General features: G+C 39.5%; 2 protein-coding genes across 9 annotated transcripts in view; both read right to left on the bottom strand.

The window, feature by feature from the left end:
• Positions 1-21,628, bottom strand: part of Mecom (MDS1 and EVI1 complex locus) — a 550,964-nt gene that overhangs the window by 133,439 nt on the left and 395,897 nt on the right. The window lies entirely within an intron of this gene.
• LOC121452673 (28S ribosomal protein L42, mitochondrial-like) lies at positions 1,425-2,066 on the bottom strand. Its single transcript, XM_041658860.1, has one exon. It carries the CDS (start codon positions 1,975-1,977, stop codon positions 1,750-1,752), a length of 228 nt encoding a protein of 75 aa, XP_041514794.1. The 5' UTR covers positions 1,978-2,066; the 3' UTR covers positions 1,425-1,749.

Raw genomic sequence — 21,628 nt, 5'->3', positions numbered from 1 at the left:
AACTGCCTGCCAGTTTTCCTCACTTCAAACTCCAGTATGCCCCCTGCCAAGCTGATTTTAACAACCTCTACCTTTCTAAGCAGCCTTTTCATGGAAATAGCTTGGAAAAGGCATCCGGGGCTCTTGTCACCTCATGTTCTCTTCTAGACCATTCACCTAGGTCAGTTTCCTGGCAGGTCCTCAGGAAGCAGTTGGGGGTTCTTCGGCTGAGCTTGGAGTAATTATGCCCTGTAATTGTGGAGTTGGGGCCTGTCTCCCAGGCAAGATCAGAAATGCCAAGTCATTTCCTGTTTTCAAATCCAAAGGAGAGATACTGACGTCTGATACTGGCTTCCCTACTTTCAGCAATGGTGCGGCTCCCTGGAGCTGCCTTTGAAGGATTCTCTGGAGAATACCAGCATCCTACACACCTCGCTGACTGGGCTCCACACCAGAGAATACAGGAAATGATTCTACCTATCTCAGTTGATATCACTACAGGTCATTTTACCCAGATTACCACACTGTGAGTCATGAGGCGGAGGGAAACCTGTCTGTTTGAAGACTACCCTTAAGGATGCTTTTGTGGAAACAAAGGGGTTCTGCGCAGGCCTAGGGAGGGAACCTGCACATGTGTGAGGGCAATGGCACCTTCTCTCTAACTGTAGAAACCCTGGCATTTTATAACTAGCTAAGTGGAGCATCTGTGGTTTTCTCATATAAGTTCAACTGCTAATAAACAGTAAAGAGTGTCTCCTCAGACTGGGCTGTGGCCGGGTTGACAACCCTCTGCACTCAAATGCTCAGAGCCTCACTCAGCTGTTGTTTTTTTGTTTTTTTTGTTTTTGTTTTTTTTTTTACTTTTCTGCCAGCAAAACCAGCTTTTAGCAATTGCGTTTTTGTATTGGAGAACAATCAGAACCTAAGCCAGTCACAGTGGGGCGAGTTTCACGCTGGAAGCCAACCTGTGCCGCTCCCTCAATTTCCTGACTCTGGAGGGTGAAATACGTGTTGCTGGTTATCAGATTGTAAAACGCATTTCCTTTTCATATCCACTGGCTTCTCTTGAAAGTGACACAAAATCTATAATGTGGAAGATAAGGTTACAACTTGCTGGTGACGTTTTATAGTGACAGTTGTATAACTTTTATAAACTAAGATTTGTAAATGTGTCCTTTCAGGACTGCCTCCAACACAAATGTGTTTATGGTACAATGCTCTTCAAGAGAGAGAGAGAGAGGGAGAGAGAGAGAGAGAGAGAGAGAGAGAGAGAGAGAGAGAGATTTCTGAAGTAGGCGTGTAGACCCTGACTTGAAGCTAACAGACCAGTGGCGGAAAGCGTGCTTTCCTGAAGAGATGCCCTAAGCCATCCACATCATGATCATGAAGAAAGATGTTCAGAGCCATTCAGTTCCTCTCTCTGCAGCCATTCTTTTTTAAAAAAAAAAAATATGAAGGGGTACTTTTATTATTGTCTTACATAACATCTTAATGAATACACCAGGTGCATTTTCTCAGCTGGCAAATAAGACACACAGCGAAACTTCCTTATGCCTGGGAAGTCAAGAGATGTCACCTGTCTCTGGGAGGATTCGGTTTCTTACGACGTTTGGGATACTGTCCATGCGGGTACCAGCGGTGCTTCGTGGTGAAGAATACCTTGCTGAGTTGTTCTATCATGGGCCCTTGCTCAAGCTTCTCACTGTTTATTTCTAATTTGGTTTTCAGCACTTGTTCGTGTGTTTCTTCATTATTACACAAAATGTCTGGTTAAGGGATAGGTTTCGTGTGTTCATACGGGATGTCCACAGAAGGGTGGTAGCGCACTATAGTCCGGCCATCGGATGTCAAAGCGAGCTCTACCTTGCAGTTGTAGTCATCAGGAAGAGAAGAGTAGGTAGACTTTCGACAAACACTAGCTAAGGCTCCATTCTGGATTGGAAATAAATGTTTCCAGACAGTCCTGCTTGATGTCACCCATTTCACCACGGCGGCCATGATCTTTAGGAGGTGACGTGAACAAAGATATCGTGAGGAGAAACCGCTTCTCACATCTGTTTCTAGGCACACAGATGTTCATTCCGCGGGACCGCCATCTTGCTTCAAACTCTGCAGCCATTCTTGATTAGGTAAGCCAACATTTTAGAATCTATCAAGATTATTCACAAAAGGGGTGGGAAGATGATTTGGTGCTTCAAGCACTTGTGGTACAAGTGAGAGAACCTAAGTTTGAATTACCAGAACCTACCAAGAGCTAGATAAAGCCAAAACATCTGGACTCTTGGTGTTCCTATGGCAAGATGGAGACAGAGTTAGGAGGATCCTCGAAAGCACATCTAGCCAACTGGCCCTATGTTCACCGTGGTGACAAAGAAACCCTGTTTTAAACAAGTTAGAAGGTGAAGACAAAGGCCCAAGGTTGGTCCAATGATTTCCACACACATCCCATGGCGTGTACATATCTATATTCAGATATGAACATACATGTATCACACACATGCTGGCCTGTACACATCTATCTTCAGATATGCGCACACATAGATCAGTCATATAATATATATATTATTCATATATTCATATAATATATATATTATACACACACACACACACAGAAAGATTTGGTAAAGATTATTCACTACAGATCAGACACACAAAACAAAGCCAGTTATCCACTCAGCCAGTTCTGTCATCAAGGAAACAACAGAAAGAGACAGAAAACAAGATGAAGAGAACATACAAAAGTAATTTAGGAAAGAGGAAAAGGAAGGGGGAAAGAAGTGTAAACAGAGAGAGAGAGAAGGAGAAGGAAATGAAGAAGTCATATATTATAGAATCCAGAAAACTTATTAAAAACCCTCTTATTGTTTAGGCTGGCTTGGCTGGCCCAGGTCTGCGAGCTAGTCATCATACACCATCGTGCAGTTCAACAGTAGCCCAGCTCGCTCTTCTCTTTGTCACTGGCTCTTACGCCCGGCTGTATTTTACACATAACCTGCTCACCATATGTGTACATATTTGGGCTTTCATTGCCACTAATTGCTTCTTTCTTGACAATACCATCTACATGTGCATAGTATATGGCTGTTTTTATCACTGTAAGCCTATTAATGCCCAGACTTACGGTTCCCCGAGGAATTAAAATTAACCAGCTCTCTAAATATTGTTCATGAGTTGGAAAACTCCTATACTGCAGAATCTGACTTCAGTTGTTTTTAATTGGTTCGCAGTATTTCATCCTCCAGAGTGGGCCCTTAACTTGCAAAGTATGTATTAAAGAAATTTATGTCAGAGATGTGAAAGGTAAAACAGAAAAAAAAATAAGACTTTTTCTTAGACAATGATAGCACTTATGTATGACTTAAGGCAGACTCTACAGTTTGGTAGACCTTAGAATGGACTGGCTTTCCAAAGATTCCATTATCATCGGAGATTGTTAACCTGTAAATAAATGTTCCCAGCTAATGTGACCTACTAACAGAGAGCACAGAGTTCCACGGCAAGGGAGACTCCTTTGCTGAATTCCTCTTTTAAAGCTGGGAAACCCGACCGTACTAATTCATTTTCAGAGTTTGTCATATAATATCACTTTTTACTTCTAGTATATGGGAAGAGATGTCACTCAAATGCCTTGCTGTTGAAGAATGGTCACTTTGTACAACTCATAAAACAAGGCACTGACAAGAGGCCTCTAAACCCCAAAGAACCATTTATTGCTAATGACAAATGCATGTACACAGCATGCCTGCGTGCACACACACAGACACAAGAATATGCATGCACACACAAACACACAGACACAGACACCCTTCCCAAGCATGGTAATGGTACCCATAGGCCTCCAATAAGAATGTGATAAGTAATTTTAAACAAAAAATTCTGAAAAATAAAAATTCAAAATAGTATTTATTATACCTCAAAATCTAATATGAGAGGTTCTAGGGATAAAATGACATCACATCCAAGTGAAAAGTAAGAAGTACACATTTCCTGGTCTCTGTGACCAAGAGAGATGAGAAAAACAACAACAACAAAAACCACTTTCCTGAGAGAAAACAAATACTATGATACCAAGAAAGCATACCACTGATTGAACAGAGCTCTTGTAAGTATCCATTTTTCTAGTTCCCGTCCTATAAATAATAGCTCCCACTCCCTCATAAGGCTTACAATAAAAGCATTTTTGCATATAAAAAGCCATTCCAACAACTGTTGTAGGTGTGGTAGCCCATGCCTGTAATCTAGCAGTCGGGTAGCTGGGGGAAGAGGATTATGTATTTAAAGCCAGGCTTGGCCATACAGCAAAAGTTGGTCTAATCAGTTAATCAATCAATCAATCAATCATTCAATCAATCAATCAATCATCAATAAATGGACTCTTTAAAATCACTGCCTAAAACTTGGGAATGATGCACAAGGAAGAAATTACATCTCAAGTAAACTATTCTGTCAGTCAGTTACAATAGAAGCAATGAAGAAGACTTTGTTTTTAACCTCTGTTTATTAAATAAATGAAGAAACACTTGGAGAAATGCAAACACATACAGGTACCAGGTGAAGTCTGCATGTAGTGAAATTCATGCTCGGACTGATGATGGTGAATGCTGCTTTGAGCATGCTCAGCAATCTGCGCCACTGTCGCTACATGAGATGGAACCAAAGGCTACAGCAGTCTCCCTAGTGTGAGCATTCTGTGGCTGTCTCAAGGAGCTCTGCTAACACAGGGGTCATCCTAACTGACAGGAACCAGTAACTATAGGAGCTCAGCCTCCTTTTTCTGTGTTTGGTCTGCTTTTCTTCGTGAGTGAGGAAACTCTATTTTTATAGTGGCACACAGTTTCCAACCATGAATTCCAAGGCTGGGACCTTTGACTTTGCACATGTGATCCCTGGGATACTCTACCGTGCTCAGATGTCCAGAAGCCAGCGTCTGATTCATCAGTGTGCAGTCTTTCCCTTGACTTTTGCCCTCTCATTTGGCACTGTCCTGCTGGTTCTTCGGTTTCGCAAATTTTAACTTCTTACTTGTGCTCTGTGACCTTTCATTTGACCTGTGATGCCCTAAATTTTGAAATCTCATGCATGTAGTTGAGGAGCGAACAAACAAAACATGGATGAAGCTCTTACTGAATTAAGTCTGAGTGGACAGAACACAGAACCACACACTTTGAGGTTTCACCATGTGACAATGTGACAGCTACACCGAGGAAATGTGAAGAGCAGAAAATTATGAGATTAGGATATGTCAAATCTTCTAAGATTCAGGTTAAGACCTCTGACAACAGTTCTCTCGTCTGATGACATTAAACATGTACCAAGTTCTAGTTAAAAGTGGAACCTCTTTAAAGCATCTAATGCTGAAATGTACCATTTTGTCATTGAATATGAGAATTAGAGACTTTGCCTAAGTAGATATCAGATGACTCAGTCTAGATAAACATTGTGTGCTCACTGAAGGCTGCAGTGTAAATCGTGTCTGAATGCTGTCTTACCACCACATCCCCAACCCCACAGCAGTCCTCCATTATCTTTACGGCGTTAGTCACCATGTCTAGTACTCTTTCTTTGTTATTGTGCAGTTTGTCTGTCCCCAATAGAAAAGAGGTGTCATGAGACCAAAGAATCTATCTTCGATGCTGTGCCCTTACTACCCCAAAGAACATCTACCATCTACCCACTTGTAGAGAGAAGAACATTTTCAAAGAAAAAAAAAAACAGTCATCATGAATCACTTCCAGACCATAACGGCAAATATTGACCACCAATCTGAATGTGTGAAATGACTATAATATAATATAATATAATATAATGTTATAACTGCAGGTTGACATTTTTAAAAGTTCTTTGTCCCTTCAAATTTATCCTGTAGTCTTCGTTATTGACACTTAACTTTGTGTTTCTAACTTTTTATCACCATATTCTTCCAACACTAACAACTTCCTCAAATATCTCTTAAATTCATAAATGTTGGTAGTATCTGCAAGTGTCAGATATGGCACTGAGTTCAGATCCAAGTCAGCACTCGGGCCAATACGGCCATCTTTCTCTCGGTCCAGAGTCATACGTTAGGAAGCTAGCATCACAGGGCTACGAAAAATGTTCACTGTACCATGAGAAAAGGCATGGAAAGCACAATTTTACACTCAGATGAAGTCACACTGACATTATTACACACTTCAGATAAAGGTATGAAACCCAGAAGGAACCAACAATCTCAAATGCATCGTGCATGAAGTAGTTATTAAATAAAACAACTTGGAAATAATGTCTTGCCGAAATCTCATCTGAACTCTGGTCTAAGAGTTTGATTAAGACACAGTGCTGACGGTAAAAACTACGTCCGGTCGGAGGCTACTTTCTTTTAAGTAAGATCTTTTATAGAATTTGGCTAAGGATATTTCAGTTTAAATATTAATGGTGGCACACTGACATCTAAGAATATCTACAGCTATTACTTAATCATATGTTTAACAAAAATTATAAACTATCACGTTAAAACTTAATATGATTGATTCTATAAAGTTTTAGTGCCAATAAATACCAAGAATAACTTGTTCTTATTTAAATCTACCTAATGCATTACATTTTCATCATAGAAGATTTGTAGCAAGGATCTACAATAAAAAGATAAATACTATATATTTTTAAATAACATGTTTGTCTTTTACAGGTTCTAAAATACTGGAAGAAGTGTTAGACATGAGTCTCTATGAGAATGAAAAATAAACTAAATTTAAAAACCAGCATTTTCTGACTTCCTCACGCTCAGTTAAGTAAGTGCTTGAAAGTTGGGCTAAAGTTTGAGGGGTTTTTTTCTCGTTTAATCCAAGGCAATTCATTTTTTCTTAACGGTAATCAAAACAGTCAGACATGGTACACATCATTCGGTTGGAGGAGAATTATGTCTGTGGTTTATTTAAATAGCATAATACCAATAAGGAAAACTTTAAAGAATATTAGAGCATTTGAAATATATAGAGAAATAAAAATGACAGCACAAAAATATAAAAGAAAATTAAGTACAGGAATTGTTTTGTGGAGACCACTGATGTATTGGGCATGCTAACAATATAACATGTAAGGAATAAAATCCGATTAACAAGCTTCCAGGAGGAATAGCACAAAAAAGTCCCATGGTGAGAAACTAGTAACTATTTAAGAAAATATATTTGTGTGTTTTAAGCAAGATTTTATTATGAAATTCTGGAAATTCAGGTAAAAATAGTTTAAAAGCTTAAAGAGATATTTACATATTTTGTGTCTAGAATAAAATGATGAAGTTAGTCTTCTTGAGTCTTAGCCTACCCTGGTCTGGTAATATACTACAAGAAATTGTATTTTGTAATGAAAGGTTAAAAAAAATGACCAGTTAAAATTTTAAACTACTAGGAAATTAATAACAAATAGTTATGGATCCTGTAAACGTATACACAAATGTGGAGGAGAAATAGGACAGAGTATTGAAATCTATTTGTGCTGCTATAACAAAGCCCAGACTTACAACTAAACAAAGCATGGTTTTCTGGCTCTACTTATGCTTTAGGTAGATGCTTTTATAGCAAGAACTCAACTACCGAAGTTCATTTCCTGCCTTTAATTCTAAACGAGCAATTTGCTGATAATTTCCTGTCTACATTTTCATAAAGTAGAAAGAACAGGACTGGCTGAGCTTAATGTTTCAATGACCAAATAAACTCCAGCAAGCAGAGTTGAGGAAGCGAGATAACTATCTGGAAACTCATCTCATGATTATAAAATTTCTAAATACTATTTACCTCCCCCCCCCCCACACACACACACAAATGATTGAAAATATTTTGAAGGCCTTAATGATTACTTCTTTGGCCTCCCCAAACAAACAGAGCATCATGGCTTTGTCTCAATGGACCCAGAACAACTAAAGTCAAGGGTATGAATCCACTGAACTGTGTACCATTCCAAGATAAATGAGGGAGAAATAGCCCCAAGCTTGGTTTCAACCAGTCCCCAATTTGGACTCAACATTTTTTTTTATGTTTATTATTATTTTGCCTGAGTTAGAAGTTTACTTAATTTGAACTCTTTATAGATCGTACCTATGTAGTCATGTGTATCCACCCTTTAGAGTTAAAAATAAAGTAGAATATCACTATAAAGCACCCATCTGAAACCTAAATTGGGGTGTCAATTAAAGATGAAGAACGACTTGTTATTATTGCCTTAATGTGGAACACCCTCTTTGTCCCATTGATATGCGATCATTTTCCGTCTGAAATCCATTACGGCATCTGCAGAAGGCTTAGGAAGTTTACACTCGCCAAGGCTCAGAAGAGGGCCTGGTCATAAAGTCCACCAACTGCGGGGACAACTGAGCACACTTCAACAAGTGCAAGCTTGTAGCATTGCCCACTTCCAGGTGCCAGCCAGGGGTGCAAGAAGAGACAGATACTAATTACAAAGGGGGGGGGGGGCGCTTGTACTAGGCAGCTTAAAGGGCCACAGATGAGCCCAGATCCCCTATTTTATTATCTACTGTACACTTAACTAATGTTTTCTCCTGTGAGAGAGGCTCAAACGGTAAGCACAGATCGCACAATGAAACTGTAATACTCTCCCCGTGTGGACCTGGATTATTTCAGCCACCAGCAATGTGAGTAGCTGCAGGTGTTACACTAAATAAAGTAATATAAAGTGTCTAAATTGCAAGGGTGGAAGTACTGCTCAAGCCCCCTGTCTGCTTTTTATTAACAGTCGGATTCCTTACTATCAGCAGCCACCACCGCCTCTACCCTGTTATTCAGCAACAATATTTTGATAGGCAAAGATCTATTAAAAATCACTGTTGATATTTTGTGACCATAGTCATTTCAGAGTTGAATAAGCATTCAATCTTCTCACAGAAGGGGAGAACGTAAACTTGTGATTCAGGAAAAGAGGAAGCCAGAGGTTACAGAGGTGCAGAGGCCACGCAGAATGAAACAGACCCCCTCCATCAAGTCAAAAACTTGGCAGCCTAACTAGAAACAGACCAACCCTAAATCTTAAGGTTCAGGAGCTCTTAGGAACATAATTAACTGAAATAAAACTAATATTCCCGTGTTGAGTTTCACCTTAACAGACATCAGCAGCTCCAAGAAACCACACCAGGGACTCGAAGAAGTCAGAATGAGAAAGTGCATGCCTTGTTTGGGGGATGTGTCTTTTGGTAGGAGGAAGCCTTCTCTAATACATCCACCAAGTTTCTGGAGTAGAGAAAAGCTGCGCACAAAGAAAGCTGTCAAGTTTACCTCCTCTTTCTACCAGGAGGCAATCACTGCGCAGGGGAGGTGTGGATCACTCATTCGAAATTTCAGACAGAGGAGGACTCAAGATGTCCACTGCATCTGTTCTTAAGAAAGGAAACCATAATATCCAGGGGGAAAAAAATGTCCAACAGGAAATGTCTGACCAATGTTGCATCACAAGATATCAAAAGAATTTTACTTTGGCTCATTCACCGCATCAAGTCAGGACATTCTTGATTTTTTTACAATCACTGAGCTCCTACAAAATGAATTAAGAAAAAAAAATTAGTGATATCGAAATGTTTCTAAAAGTTTCCAATGTCTGAAGTAGAAGTGGGGGAAAACACTTCTCTCTTAGGAAGAAACTCAGCTTTGTTAGTTCTGAGGGACTAGATAAACACCATCAGTATCTGTGGACAGCATTCAGGAAATTCCATTTATCTAATGAGCTGTTGGCGACCTAAGTGGTGTTTCAGCCCCCACCCCACCCCCATTGTGCCCACAGGCTTCTCTTGCAGGAATTTTTATGCTGTTTTGCAGCAGATAGTGTATTTAGAAATAAAGAGGAGACTCAAAAGGGTTTCCTCTTTTTCTTTAAATTGATGTCATTTGTAACTCAGCCGAGGAAGTCCACAAATTCAGTCTCTAACTGGGAGGATTCTTGTCACAGGACTGCCTGGGGCCATCAGCCCTGGTTTCTTTCTTTCTTTTTTTTTTTCCTTTTTTCTTTCTTTCTTTTTTTTTTTTTTTAAACAAGCCTTTCTTTTAACACTTAACACCAGGGATGATTTAACAGAAAGTGTCTCAAGTCTGAGCTACAGCCCCCTTAGACTCTACCCAAACAAAGGTACTAATGTGTGGTCAGTTTCTTGGCAGCCCCACACTCCGCTGATAACGTTCCTGCTTGGTATTCTCCAAGGAGTCGGCTGCTGGAAGCTGCTCGAACCTCATCCCTTGCTGCTCCGGGTGCGGGCGATGCTCCGACTGCGCGGCGCCAACCACAACATGCTACCCACCGTGAGAGAGCAGGACGCGGGCCGCTCTAGTCAGGACTTATCGTCTATCATACTGATTGACGAAACCAAGAGTGAGCAGAAAAAATAAACACGAACAGAGGCTGCAGTGTATGAGCCCCGTCAGCTGGGAGTTTTAGTATTTGGCCTTGGCGATCGTACTCTCCTGGTAGGTTATCTTTCCCTTGTGCTATCATTTATCATAACTTTGGCCAGGGGGAGAAACAAACCTTGGACTTTTCTATTGGTTGCATTCAGTAGACTGCTTTCTTTTTAGTCCCCCCACCCCTTGGCACTCTTCCCTTCCCCCCAATGTAATAATCCCATCCTTTTAGATGCTCCCCGAAGAACAGCGGTGAAATGAAATCAAACATGGCTCTTCTCTTCTACTCCTGCTCCACATAGATCATTGCGAGTAATTAACCTTTGTTAGTCCATCAAATCCAGAATGCAAACGTGCGTGTCGGTTTACTTCAGTCGGGCCCAATCATAAATCTGCACCCCTGACAACCGGGCCCAGTTAAGCATCCTGGATGTTGTTCAGTCACTTGGTAGCTGGTATCTTCCTTCTTAAGTAATGGCATTTGACTGTTTCATGCACAGACCATGTTTCGTACTGGCCTTGATAGCCATTATAAAGTACCCCCCAAGTGTGAGTAACAAAGATGATTTGTATGGGGCTCACACTCCTCCTGGGTTCTAATGGCTTTCTCATTCCAGTCCAGAAACATGGAACACAGGGTAGCTGGTTAAAGCTGATACAAGCATTTCTTCTCTCAGCAGGCTATTCTTGCATAACCATTTATTTTGCCGAGTTTTAAAGTGCCTGAAGGATTTAATTATGTACATAGACAACCCTTATAAACTCTATTCTAGGGTTTTTATTGACTTTTGTGCTGGGCAGCTCTTAGGCATTTCAATTAAGTGTTTTTATAAGAAAAACTACAATATTGTAAAAAAAAAAAATTCTTTATAGATATTCCCAAGCAGGTTTGGTCTCCCATCTGATTGAATAAACCATTTAATTGACAAAAAAAAAGTTACAGGCTAATTTGAGGCTTTGCTTTTTGATTTTGGGGTTTATTTTGGGAGAATATAGGGTCAAATATCACACAGGTATGGGGAAATGAACCTACCAATACCAGTGGAATGACATTCAGGAAGCATGGCAAGATTACTTTGAAAAAAATACTTGAAACCTCCGAAGGCTACCTGTTACTAGGAGTCTAAGCTCAGGAGAGCGAAGACCCAACTGTGAGATTTTGTGTGTCCTCCTTAACAAGTGCAGAATAATATATTGCCAAATTCATTTGGAGCACAGTCTGACGGGCCAACCCCTCCAACGTCTGCAGGAGACCCCAAAGCCGCCTTTGTCTGCCGTCTTCAATTGCAGGGCTCAAGTATTTACAAGACTTCTGCAAACCTGCCTTCATTATGATGTGGGATATTTCAGTCCCAGCAGGTGGCCAACAGGAGACCAGACCTGCCCATGAAATATGTAATACTTTTTCATATACTTTAACCAGAACTGTGCCCTCCACAACTCTCCCAACTGTTAATTTCCCTTTCTCCACTTAATCTCCTCAGCAAGTCATGAGCTTGCATTAAAATCTACCTAAAACATTTCACCCACAGGCAATGTAATTCTGAAACAAGCAACCAGCATTTCACAGCTCTGGATAATAGATTAATTTGAACCTAATGTTGCTGTCGTTTACTGCCCCAAATGTTCTGGTGTAGACATAGCCTTGGGGCATGGTGCTGTGGCATGCACCACTGTGGGAGCCGGAGCTACAGTTGGCTTAACATCTGTGCATCACATTTGCCATGCGCCTCATTATCCTGCGCCCCACTGTGCCTACCTGTCCCCCTCAGCTTCTTAGCCACAGGCGATCAAAAATTTTCCCCCGCCAACTAAGAATCTTTGTTCTCTTTCTCACTTACTAAATTTTTGTAAGACCTCTGCACCCAAGCCCTGGGGATTCAGTCCATGTGAACAGCTCAGGCCCTTTAAATTCTTAGTTCTCCATTAGGGACAGGAAAATTAGAGTGTTGGGTTTCTGAAGCCATTGCGGAAGCCGGACCATTTGTAGAACTGCAGCTGAACTGGGGTACTGAATAAAGCCTGGCCTTGCTGGTTCTGACTTGGATAAGTTGGGTTAGCGTTAGTTATCTGCAAATGATGAAAAAGAATCTTTCCCATGCCGGAGTGAAGAGAGAAGAGAACATGAAATGCAGTCATGGAAAAACAGGATTGTTATACCAAAAGTTAAAATAAAATATCTTCAACTGTGTATGGAGCCAACATTTCAGAGTTCACTGCCACAGACAGTATATAGACAGACAAACAGATATAACACTCTCACTCACAGAGATAACTAAAAATCAAGGTTTAAAAAATATGTTTAGAGTAAATAGCCAAACAGCTGCTTAAATCTGTATCTTGCTTAAGCAATAAAAGAAAGGATTTTTAGCAACCGTTTAATGAGAGAAAAAAACAAAGGTTTGGTTCCTTAAAATAATTTAAGTATGCAAAACAGCAATATTTGTTACTAATATTATAAAACATAGGCATTAGCCACAATTAAATATGTAAAAAGCAACATAATGGTTCCACTAGCATTAACTGAGGGATGCCAACCATCCTTGATACTCTAGATGCAAAACAAAATTCTCAGAGGAGCCAGTTTCCAAAAGGCCAATGCTATGATTAACGAGTTTTCATTATCGGTATATTATATTTGACATGCTGGATTTAAGTGAAACATTTAATGTCCTTCAAATCACTTAATTGTATGATAGAGGAGTATTTTGTTGTAGATGAAAGGATTCTCTTTTCAATGAGTCTCTCCATAGAGATAATCATTTAAAAAATTAAATAAGATTCAGATAATTCCCACAAACCATGATTGGGATGTTTAACCCCCAGAAGAGAACAAAATTGGGGTTTTGAGAGAATTATTCTTAAACTTTCCCCATGTAAAGCACAGTCCGCTCCAGAAACTGGATTGGATTTCCATACTTCACCATAATCCCCACCGTCTACACGGTGCAGAGTATGGACTCTTGCACGTTTCATTATGTGCTTGAATTCATTTACCCTATATGGAATCTGTTACCTTTACAATAAAAAAGTCGCTATTCATTATTGAGAGAGGACAGACGGAACATGTTCAACTTAAGACATCAATAAGAAGAGAGGGGAAACTTAGAGTCCATGTGGCACAGCCTCCTCCATCTGGAGTTCCCCGCTTGTCTGCCAAGACATTTTTTTCCAAATAAAAGTCAACATTTCTCTTTGGAGTAAATGGAACCTTCTCTTAGATATTGACCCTGATTCTGATATATATGTAACAAGCAAGAACACAATGAAACTATATTTTCTGAGGCTAATCCATATCAGAATAGAAAGTTTTGAGGCTAATTTGGAAAAAAAATAAAACTATTCTTTTCTTAGAAGTATTGTCAGATAAACAAAATAGTTCTTGCTTTGATGGGTCATTGAAGACAATTGGGTAAGCTATTTTATCTTTTCAGAAAATCATTGAAAATTCTATAATACGAAATTGGACCATAACGTGGCTGGTGATTTCAAGTGGGGCTACTATGCTTCCCAAACTCTAAAATTCAACAGATGAAGTCAGATATCTAAAGGATAAATAAGGCTGTGCCCACAGTTCCATTCCAAACTGCAGCTACTAGACCAGACATAATTTCAAGAACTAAATTTAAAACATATTCAGCTATTTCATTGAAGTACTTTGTCTGTCTTAGAACTGGCTAGGGAATTCATATTCCCAGCTAGGCTCTCTTTTAATAGTTGATCACTCCAAGAAAAAGAACTGTGTGTTCTCTCACATTATCATAGAGCCTGAATCAGCAAACCCAATAACAAGTGAAGAACCACCTCGATAGTTTTTATAAAATGAGGTATTTAATGGAAAGAACAATAGAGTAAGAACAAAGTACTTCAATGAAATAGTAGAACATGTCTGAATTCATAGCAATCTAAGCATTTACTAAACAATTCCTACTCTTGATTCCAAATAACTTTTTAAAAACCTAGAATCCACTAATCAACATTCAGTCTGAATCTTTGAACAGCAAGACTATGTCTACACGCACACGTGCGCAAACACACACACACACACACACACACACACACACACAAATACTTTGATCGAAAGGTAGAAGGTGAGGAGTGCACCGCAGTGAATGAGCCACCAGAGACTTGGGTACAGTCTCTAGTATAGCATAAACTGAGCGTGGTGGCAGTTCCAGCACTTGTCTGCAATTCCAGCACTCAGGAGGTATAAAGGGAGGGAGATGAGAAGTACAAGCTCAAAACCAAGCTCAAAACCAAGAAAAACACGGCAAAATCAGATTGAACTGGATCCTGGGTCAATACAACATGAGTTGGGTAACTTTTGCCAAACTACTCAATCTCCTCGACTCTGAAAATAAAATCATCATACTCCATAACCCATAGACTCCTTCTAAAGATTAACTATGATAGTGTGTTTAAGGGTTAGGATAATAATTAGTACCATGTAAAATGCATTAGCTATTTTTTATATAAGCATCTGAAAAGTATAAACTTAAGCTATATCACAACATTAATATTTTCTGTGGAAATCAACTCAAATCAATCAATCTGAATCTCAATGGATAATCAAAATTTGTACCTGAAAGTGACAACCATTGATGAAGTCATTTGAGTTCAGCAATTGGGTGGCCCCAGTTTTCTGGTCATTTCACTAAGTCTTCCTAAGGGAAAAGCCTAGTTTGATGGTTTCCATACAGTCGGTGCTTTATTATCAAGCAAAACAAAGAACTTCCCAACCTACCTCTCAGTTTGCTTTGCATAAATTCTTAGAGTAACATTGCATACTGGGGATGTATTATGTTTGGGGATAAATTATGACTTGTGAAAATAAGTATGATCATATCTTAATCCTTACCACCTTAGAGTTGGTATTTATTTGAAGACTAGACATATAAAATGATTACTTAAAATAAGACCAATTAGATAGACCATGGAGTCAGTTGACTAGTATCCTAAATGATGAAATAGAAAATGACATAGCGATGGCATGCATGCACAGAGAAAGGTCATATGGCAAGGACATAGTATGAAGCAGGTACTCTTCAAGCCAAGGAGAGAAGCTTCACAAGAGACCTTGGTTAAGTTACACGGTCTACAGCAGCTCACTATAGTAACACTGCCCAGCCAATACAAGTTCTCTATTCATTTGTGCAGGCCCAGGCTTCCTTCTCTGTCTGTCTGTCTGTCTGTCTGTCTGTCTCTCTCTCTCTCTCCTAAATGCCTTCTTTCATTTTTTTTCATGTCTCAAAGCCAACAAAATAGAGATTCCTTAGGCTAAGAATTAACCAAAGTCCTTCTGTTTACCTAATACTTATCATGTAATTGGCATAATTCTTGAATTAATGAGTGAATAAATGAATGGGAGGAAAAAACCTGACTACCAAGTCAATGAATAATAACTATGTACAGAAAATGGGAGAGAAGTACAACAAGGTGACCCAGCAGGAAAAAGTAATTTCTGTGTAAGTCTGAAGACCTGAATCTCATACCCAGAAGCCAGCAGAGGAGAACCCACTCCCAAAAGTTTAACTCTGGCCTCTGCATGAATGCCATGGTACACGTGAGCGCGCGCACACACACAAGTACATAAGTAATAATGAATAAAATAAAAATCGATTTTTAAAATTAGAGGGCGAATTTACCCCTACACAGAACCACTCTGACCTCCTATATTTTGGTCCTGGGCATCTAGTGTCATTGATCGACAAGTGTGCCTACAGAAATCCCTGTAGCAAAACCAGATTAATAGGCGATTCCACGATTTCTGCAGCATATGAACAATTCTATCAACGAAACAAGAAAATATTGTTTGTCTAAGATTTGTCAATCTACCTTGCCCCCCCACCCTGTGCAGAGGCATGGCTACTCTCATTCAGGCCAGTCGCATCTTTCCTACTTTGGGGACTTAAAAAGGTGTTACTGAGATTTGCATACCTATTCTAACACGCCAAAGAACTTTTAAAAACTGCAATCCCTAAATAATCTTGGTTAAATGGAGTCATGTGGTCATAAAACATAATAAAATCTAGGCTCTAATGACACTGGATTATGGAACTGTTGATATGCCCGAGTATCTAGGCATAATGGCTTAGAATGTAGTTTGAAGGTCAAATGTGAACCCCAGCACGCCACACCAGCACTGTGGGCAGCTGGAGTCCTATCACTCATCCAAGGCACCAAGAGTCAGGACGTAATTCTCAGGGGTTCCTGCTAATGAAAGAATCATGAATTAGGATAAGTTGATCAATTTAAATCTCACGCATTCGCTTCCCATAACCTATGGAGCTGAATTCACAAAGCCTGGTTCAAGAATTATTTTTAAAATCCAAGAAAGCATCATGAGCTGACGTCTCACTTTTTATTGACTTAGGCTCTGCATATGATTAAGCACAAACTTGCAAAGAATTACCCACAGTACCAACCCAGTGGAGCTGTTCTTAAACTTGCAGGAGCCAGGACTATTTGGAAGGGAAGTCGGGGCTGGCGACCTGAAGCCCACTCCCCTGGGTCAGTGCATGCTGGGAGGGGAAATGAGCTACCGAGCAGACAATTTTCAGCATCACTGGTTTTACTTTCTTTACCAGGCCTCATGAAAACACACTGACAAAACAAAGGACACAAAATTAATGACCCATGCATTTTGTCAATTGACTCTTAGTAGCAGTGGCCAGTTCACCTTCGTTTTTCTGTTCGCATTGAACATGTAGCCCAAGGCATTGGTTAAGGTTCACTTAAGAATTCTTCAGAGGCTTCACTTGCTTTTCATTAATTTGTTAACTGTACCTTCTCCTGCTTGCTAAGGAGCCCGTATACCAAAGGCAGACCTTCATGCAAAATTTTACAAAACAAAAAGCATGTATTTGACTAACAGGCCTTCTTCTTTTTCTTCTACTTCCTTTTTTTTTTTCTTTTTTGCCTCTTGAGTCATTATCTCCTAATCTCAAATACTAAAGTATGCAATAGGAACATCATATTTTACTAGCATTGAAAATATACTTAAACGTGGATTTCTCAGAAACTCAAGTGTCAATTCTCAGCTAATTACTTTGGTGAATAATCACTTTCTATTTGTTCCTTCGGTTTTTAAGAAGCTTTCTGATGACAAGCAATCTGAGTAAGTATGAAATGTGGCTAATGACTAAAATTGAAGTTTTGACAAGCGATATGAATTTCTTCAAAGGTATACAACTGACTTAGCATTGTGGATCTATTCAAAGATTATGCCATATTTAAGATACTAACTTTTGTACTTTCTAGTCCATAATGGACACTTTGATAATAGAATAATTTTGTTCTGTCACCCAATGGCCACAAAGAAAGTTTGTCTTCACGTGGGAAGCAGCATGTCATGATGCCGTTCAATAGGTGGTAGCAAAGGAGAGGGTGCCATTGGCTCCGATTACCAACTCCCCTTTATCAATAGGATGGCAATGTTGGGGTGCCATGACTACACATCAGTCAGATCGCTCAGGATTTCCACTATAAACCCTTGATTTTTAAGGTTTTATAATTCAGCTATAAAGCTTTACTTTAGAAAGGGTTGACAAGGTAGTCTTAGCCAGGGAGTTTATCAAATTGAACAAATCTTTGTTTAGGTATCTCTCAGTACCATGTGCCAAAGTCTGCTCCCAGATAGGCATGCCAAGCTAAAACAACTTCGGCTCCAAAGGGCTCTTTTTTTCTTCTTCTTAAGAGTGCTTCACAAGAGCCTCACTCATTCCTGTTTCAGTAGTTGCCAGAGCCCTGCTCATATCCTGTGCAGCCCAGCAGGAGAGAAGCCACATCACATGAGACCCTGTTGGACACACAAATGAAGTCCTAACCAAGTGTCTCCAGCACCACAGAATACCTCGGACCTCTTGAGTATATACCTAACCAAAGTGAGACACATCTTCTGACTGCCCAGAAAATCAAGTGGGACTCGTTCACCAAAGCTTTTCACATATGGAACATGTATATGCTTCAAGGAAGTTCCCATTATTCAGAACTTGCTGCTTCTTTGTCTTCAGCAAAATAGACGGAATGAAACACAACTTCAACTCATATCTACTGCTTATTTCGTAGCTGTCCCATAGCTTGCAGACACACATTTACTTACAGATTGTGATGTAAGAGATACACATGAAGTTGCTCTTGATCAGAACTAGATATACAATAACTCTAACCAAATATAAAATTATCCATGTATAAAATACAAATAATTTAAAAGAACTAGCTTTGGGCAAGATGGGGTAGCAATTTACTTTTAAAACCAGCCTGTTAAAATACTTCCATCAAACCTCCGTCCATACTCACAAAAGCTTTGACTTATTATCTTTGAAAACTATAAATCAATTGTATGGAAAATTTTTACAAAATGAGTTTTAAGTTTTGAGAAAAGGAAGAAGTATGAGATCAAAGGAGATCATAAGAGTACACATGCTAGGTATCAGAAGGCAGCAGAGACAAGGCGTCTGAGAGAGGGGAAAACAGGCAGTTGGGGGCCAGGAAAGCGGCTCAAGGACTAAAGTGCTAGACACTCAAGCTTGATGACCTCAGCTTGATCCCCAGAACTCATGGCAGAAAAAATAGCTGTGGAAAGTTGTTCTCTGACTTCCACACCTACACTAGGGCCTCTGTCTCTCTGTCTCTCTCTCCCCTCTCTCTCTTTATCTCTCTGTCTCTCCTCTGTCTGTCTGTCTGTCTCTCTGTCTGTCACTCTCTCTCTCACACACACACATACACACACAGACACACAAATAATAATGATCAAAGTCATTGTTTTAAAAAAGCACAAGCACAAACAAAATGGTATACTGTCATATAGCAACATATAAAAATAAAAGTATCATTTAAATAGTCAAACTTTTTAGTAAAATATATTTGCTTAAACATTTATAATATTATAAACCCTTATTCACATAATACCCACTGGATTTCTTCATTAGTAAACTATCCACTTGGAAATTTTATCTCAGCATAGCTGCTGACAAAGAGCGGAGCTCTAAGCTTATTCCGTGAGCTTGCTGGCTCTCAGCACCCCTCGGAGAGGATACACAGCAAATCCAGGTGCCATCCATGGTCCTAGAAAAGCCTCATCAAAGGCTTCTATAGTTGTCAGGCTAGCGGATGGCTAATGCCAGGTATGGTTTGCATTTGTTCAGTGTCTTAATCTAGTCTCAAACTTTGGATTTGGCAAAACTAAAACCACATTTTGCCAAATACTTTCCTCTTAATTTCTAAGCCCATGTGTATTTTCAGTGAAATTTAATCCATATGTTTCTTATTCTTTTATACTTAACTCATCAAATATTTTTCTGTAAGAGCCATTTGACATTCAAAAGCTTGATCTCTCTGTCTGTCTGTGTCTCTCTCTCTTTCTCTCCTCTCTCTCTCTCTCTCTCTCTCTCTCTCTCTCTCTCTCTCTCTCTCTCTCAGAGACATTTAGCTCTTAAGAAAATAACTGGAGGTCCTTAGCTTCTCCTTCAGATAGGAAACTGTTTTCTGCCAAGTACCTCGGAATGGGAATATGAACACTGCGTGTTAACCCCATGCCAAAGGGACTGAATTTGATTGGAAATTATAACTACACTAAAGTGCCCACTCTTTCTTAAAGTGGTTTCCAGAATATGTTTGTACCTAGAAAATGACGGATTGTTTTCAATTGAATACCATGAGCCTGCTAATGCTACCAGTAAGAGGAGCGGGGCAATTTTCTTCAGCATTTAACACACGTGATTCTCAGCAGATCCACTTTTGCTTATTTCCCCCCTAAGTTATGAGACTTCATTTTATAAACATCATTTGGGATGTATACCAATAAAAATATATTATCAGGAGCTTAGAGTTCCATGCTTTATGGAAAACTTGCAAGAATTTACACAATACACATTTATTAATACTTTTACATTTGTTATGAGATATATATTAATACATACTTCCTAGTGTTTTCTGATTTTGTGTATTTTTAGAATAATTTTCTGGGAGGAAAATAGAAACAATGACATTTCTTGACATGAATTAACCATCTTAATGGCAGCATATAAAGTCAGCATAAACACAGAATGAACCCTTAGAACAAGTAAATAATCCAGTCTACTCACATTTTGTAGTTCTTTGTACACAAGTGATACTTAACACATTTTTGCTTGAGGTAGGTACTCAACCTGTCCTTATTTGATTATACTAGGGTCAGTAGTATACATTATGAGGCATATTGTGATTACCTAAAAAAATGAATAGCAATTCTTATGAAATAAGGCTTTCTTGTCAATGTCATTTTCATTAGTTTTTTTTTCTCATTAAACCATTTAGTCAGCTTAGGGTCTCTGTCTTATCATGCCTATGACATACAACTTATAGCATAGGGTTTCAGAGCAGGAAAGAAAAAGTTATAGTTAAGCCTGTAGTCAACTGGGATGTTGCCAAGAATTAAGTGGAAAGCTGAGGTGTGAGGCCCTACAATCCTATATAAACTCCTTTCCAGACAGTACCACAGGAGCAAATATTACAGATTTGACCCCCAACCAGGGAACTGAGTTTGGTTTTGTCCAGCTTCATTGGCTGAGAATCCCAAGCCAAACGATATCCCAATAGTCTTTTCTACTTTAAGTAGCCAACACTACCTCGTTCATTGAACAAAGAGATAATGGTATCCTCCCAGGGGGAGTTACTGCCACCTGGAATCTTCTCTTTTGGTGGTTCTGCAACCTCAACAACTCATTAAATCACAGGAGAAGACTCACTTGTTTTTGTATAATTTTTATATTAAGAAAGCACATCAGACAATAATTTCCCCCATGGTTGTTACTGTGTTCATTTGTGTGCCCACCCGTGTGGATGGCACATGATAACTCCTGATATTGCCCATCTTGATTTTTGAGACAAGATCTCTGACTAGCCAGAAACTTCCCAAGTGTTTTAAGCTGGGCATCCAGGGAGCCCAGAGATCAACCTGTCTCCATCCCCCAGGACCGGCATTGGAAGCACAACCCCTGTTCCTGCGCTTCATGGTTTTGTTTGTTTGTTTATTTTGTTGCTTTTTGCCATCGTTGCTGTTTTGTTTGTACGTGTGGCCTGGAGGCTCAAATGCAGGCCCATGTTTGTAAAGCCAGCCCTTTATTTGCTCAGCACCTCCACAGTCCAATGTTTTTATGTCAGACAATCAACCTTGTTCACAACAAATTCTGTTCTTAATAAAATTACACTACTGTTCTCCAATCACACCTACCATATGAGAAAAGAGAGAGTTTTTTTTTTTTGTTGTTCCAATTGTCAAAAAAGAAAACAAG

This window comes from Microtus oregoni, unplaced genomic scaffold (genome assembly GCF_018167655.1).
Source record: "Microtus oregoni isolate MIOR12 unplaced genomic scaffold, Mior012 000010F_ref0000083, whole genome shotgun sequence".
NCBI classification, from domain to species: domain Eukaryota; kingdom Metazoa; phylum Chordata; class Mammalia; order Rodentia; family Cricetidae; genus Microtus; species Microtus oregoni.
Note: the sequence above shows the minus strand (reverse complement) of the source record. Positions and strands in the feature narration are given on the sequence as shown.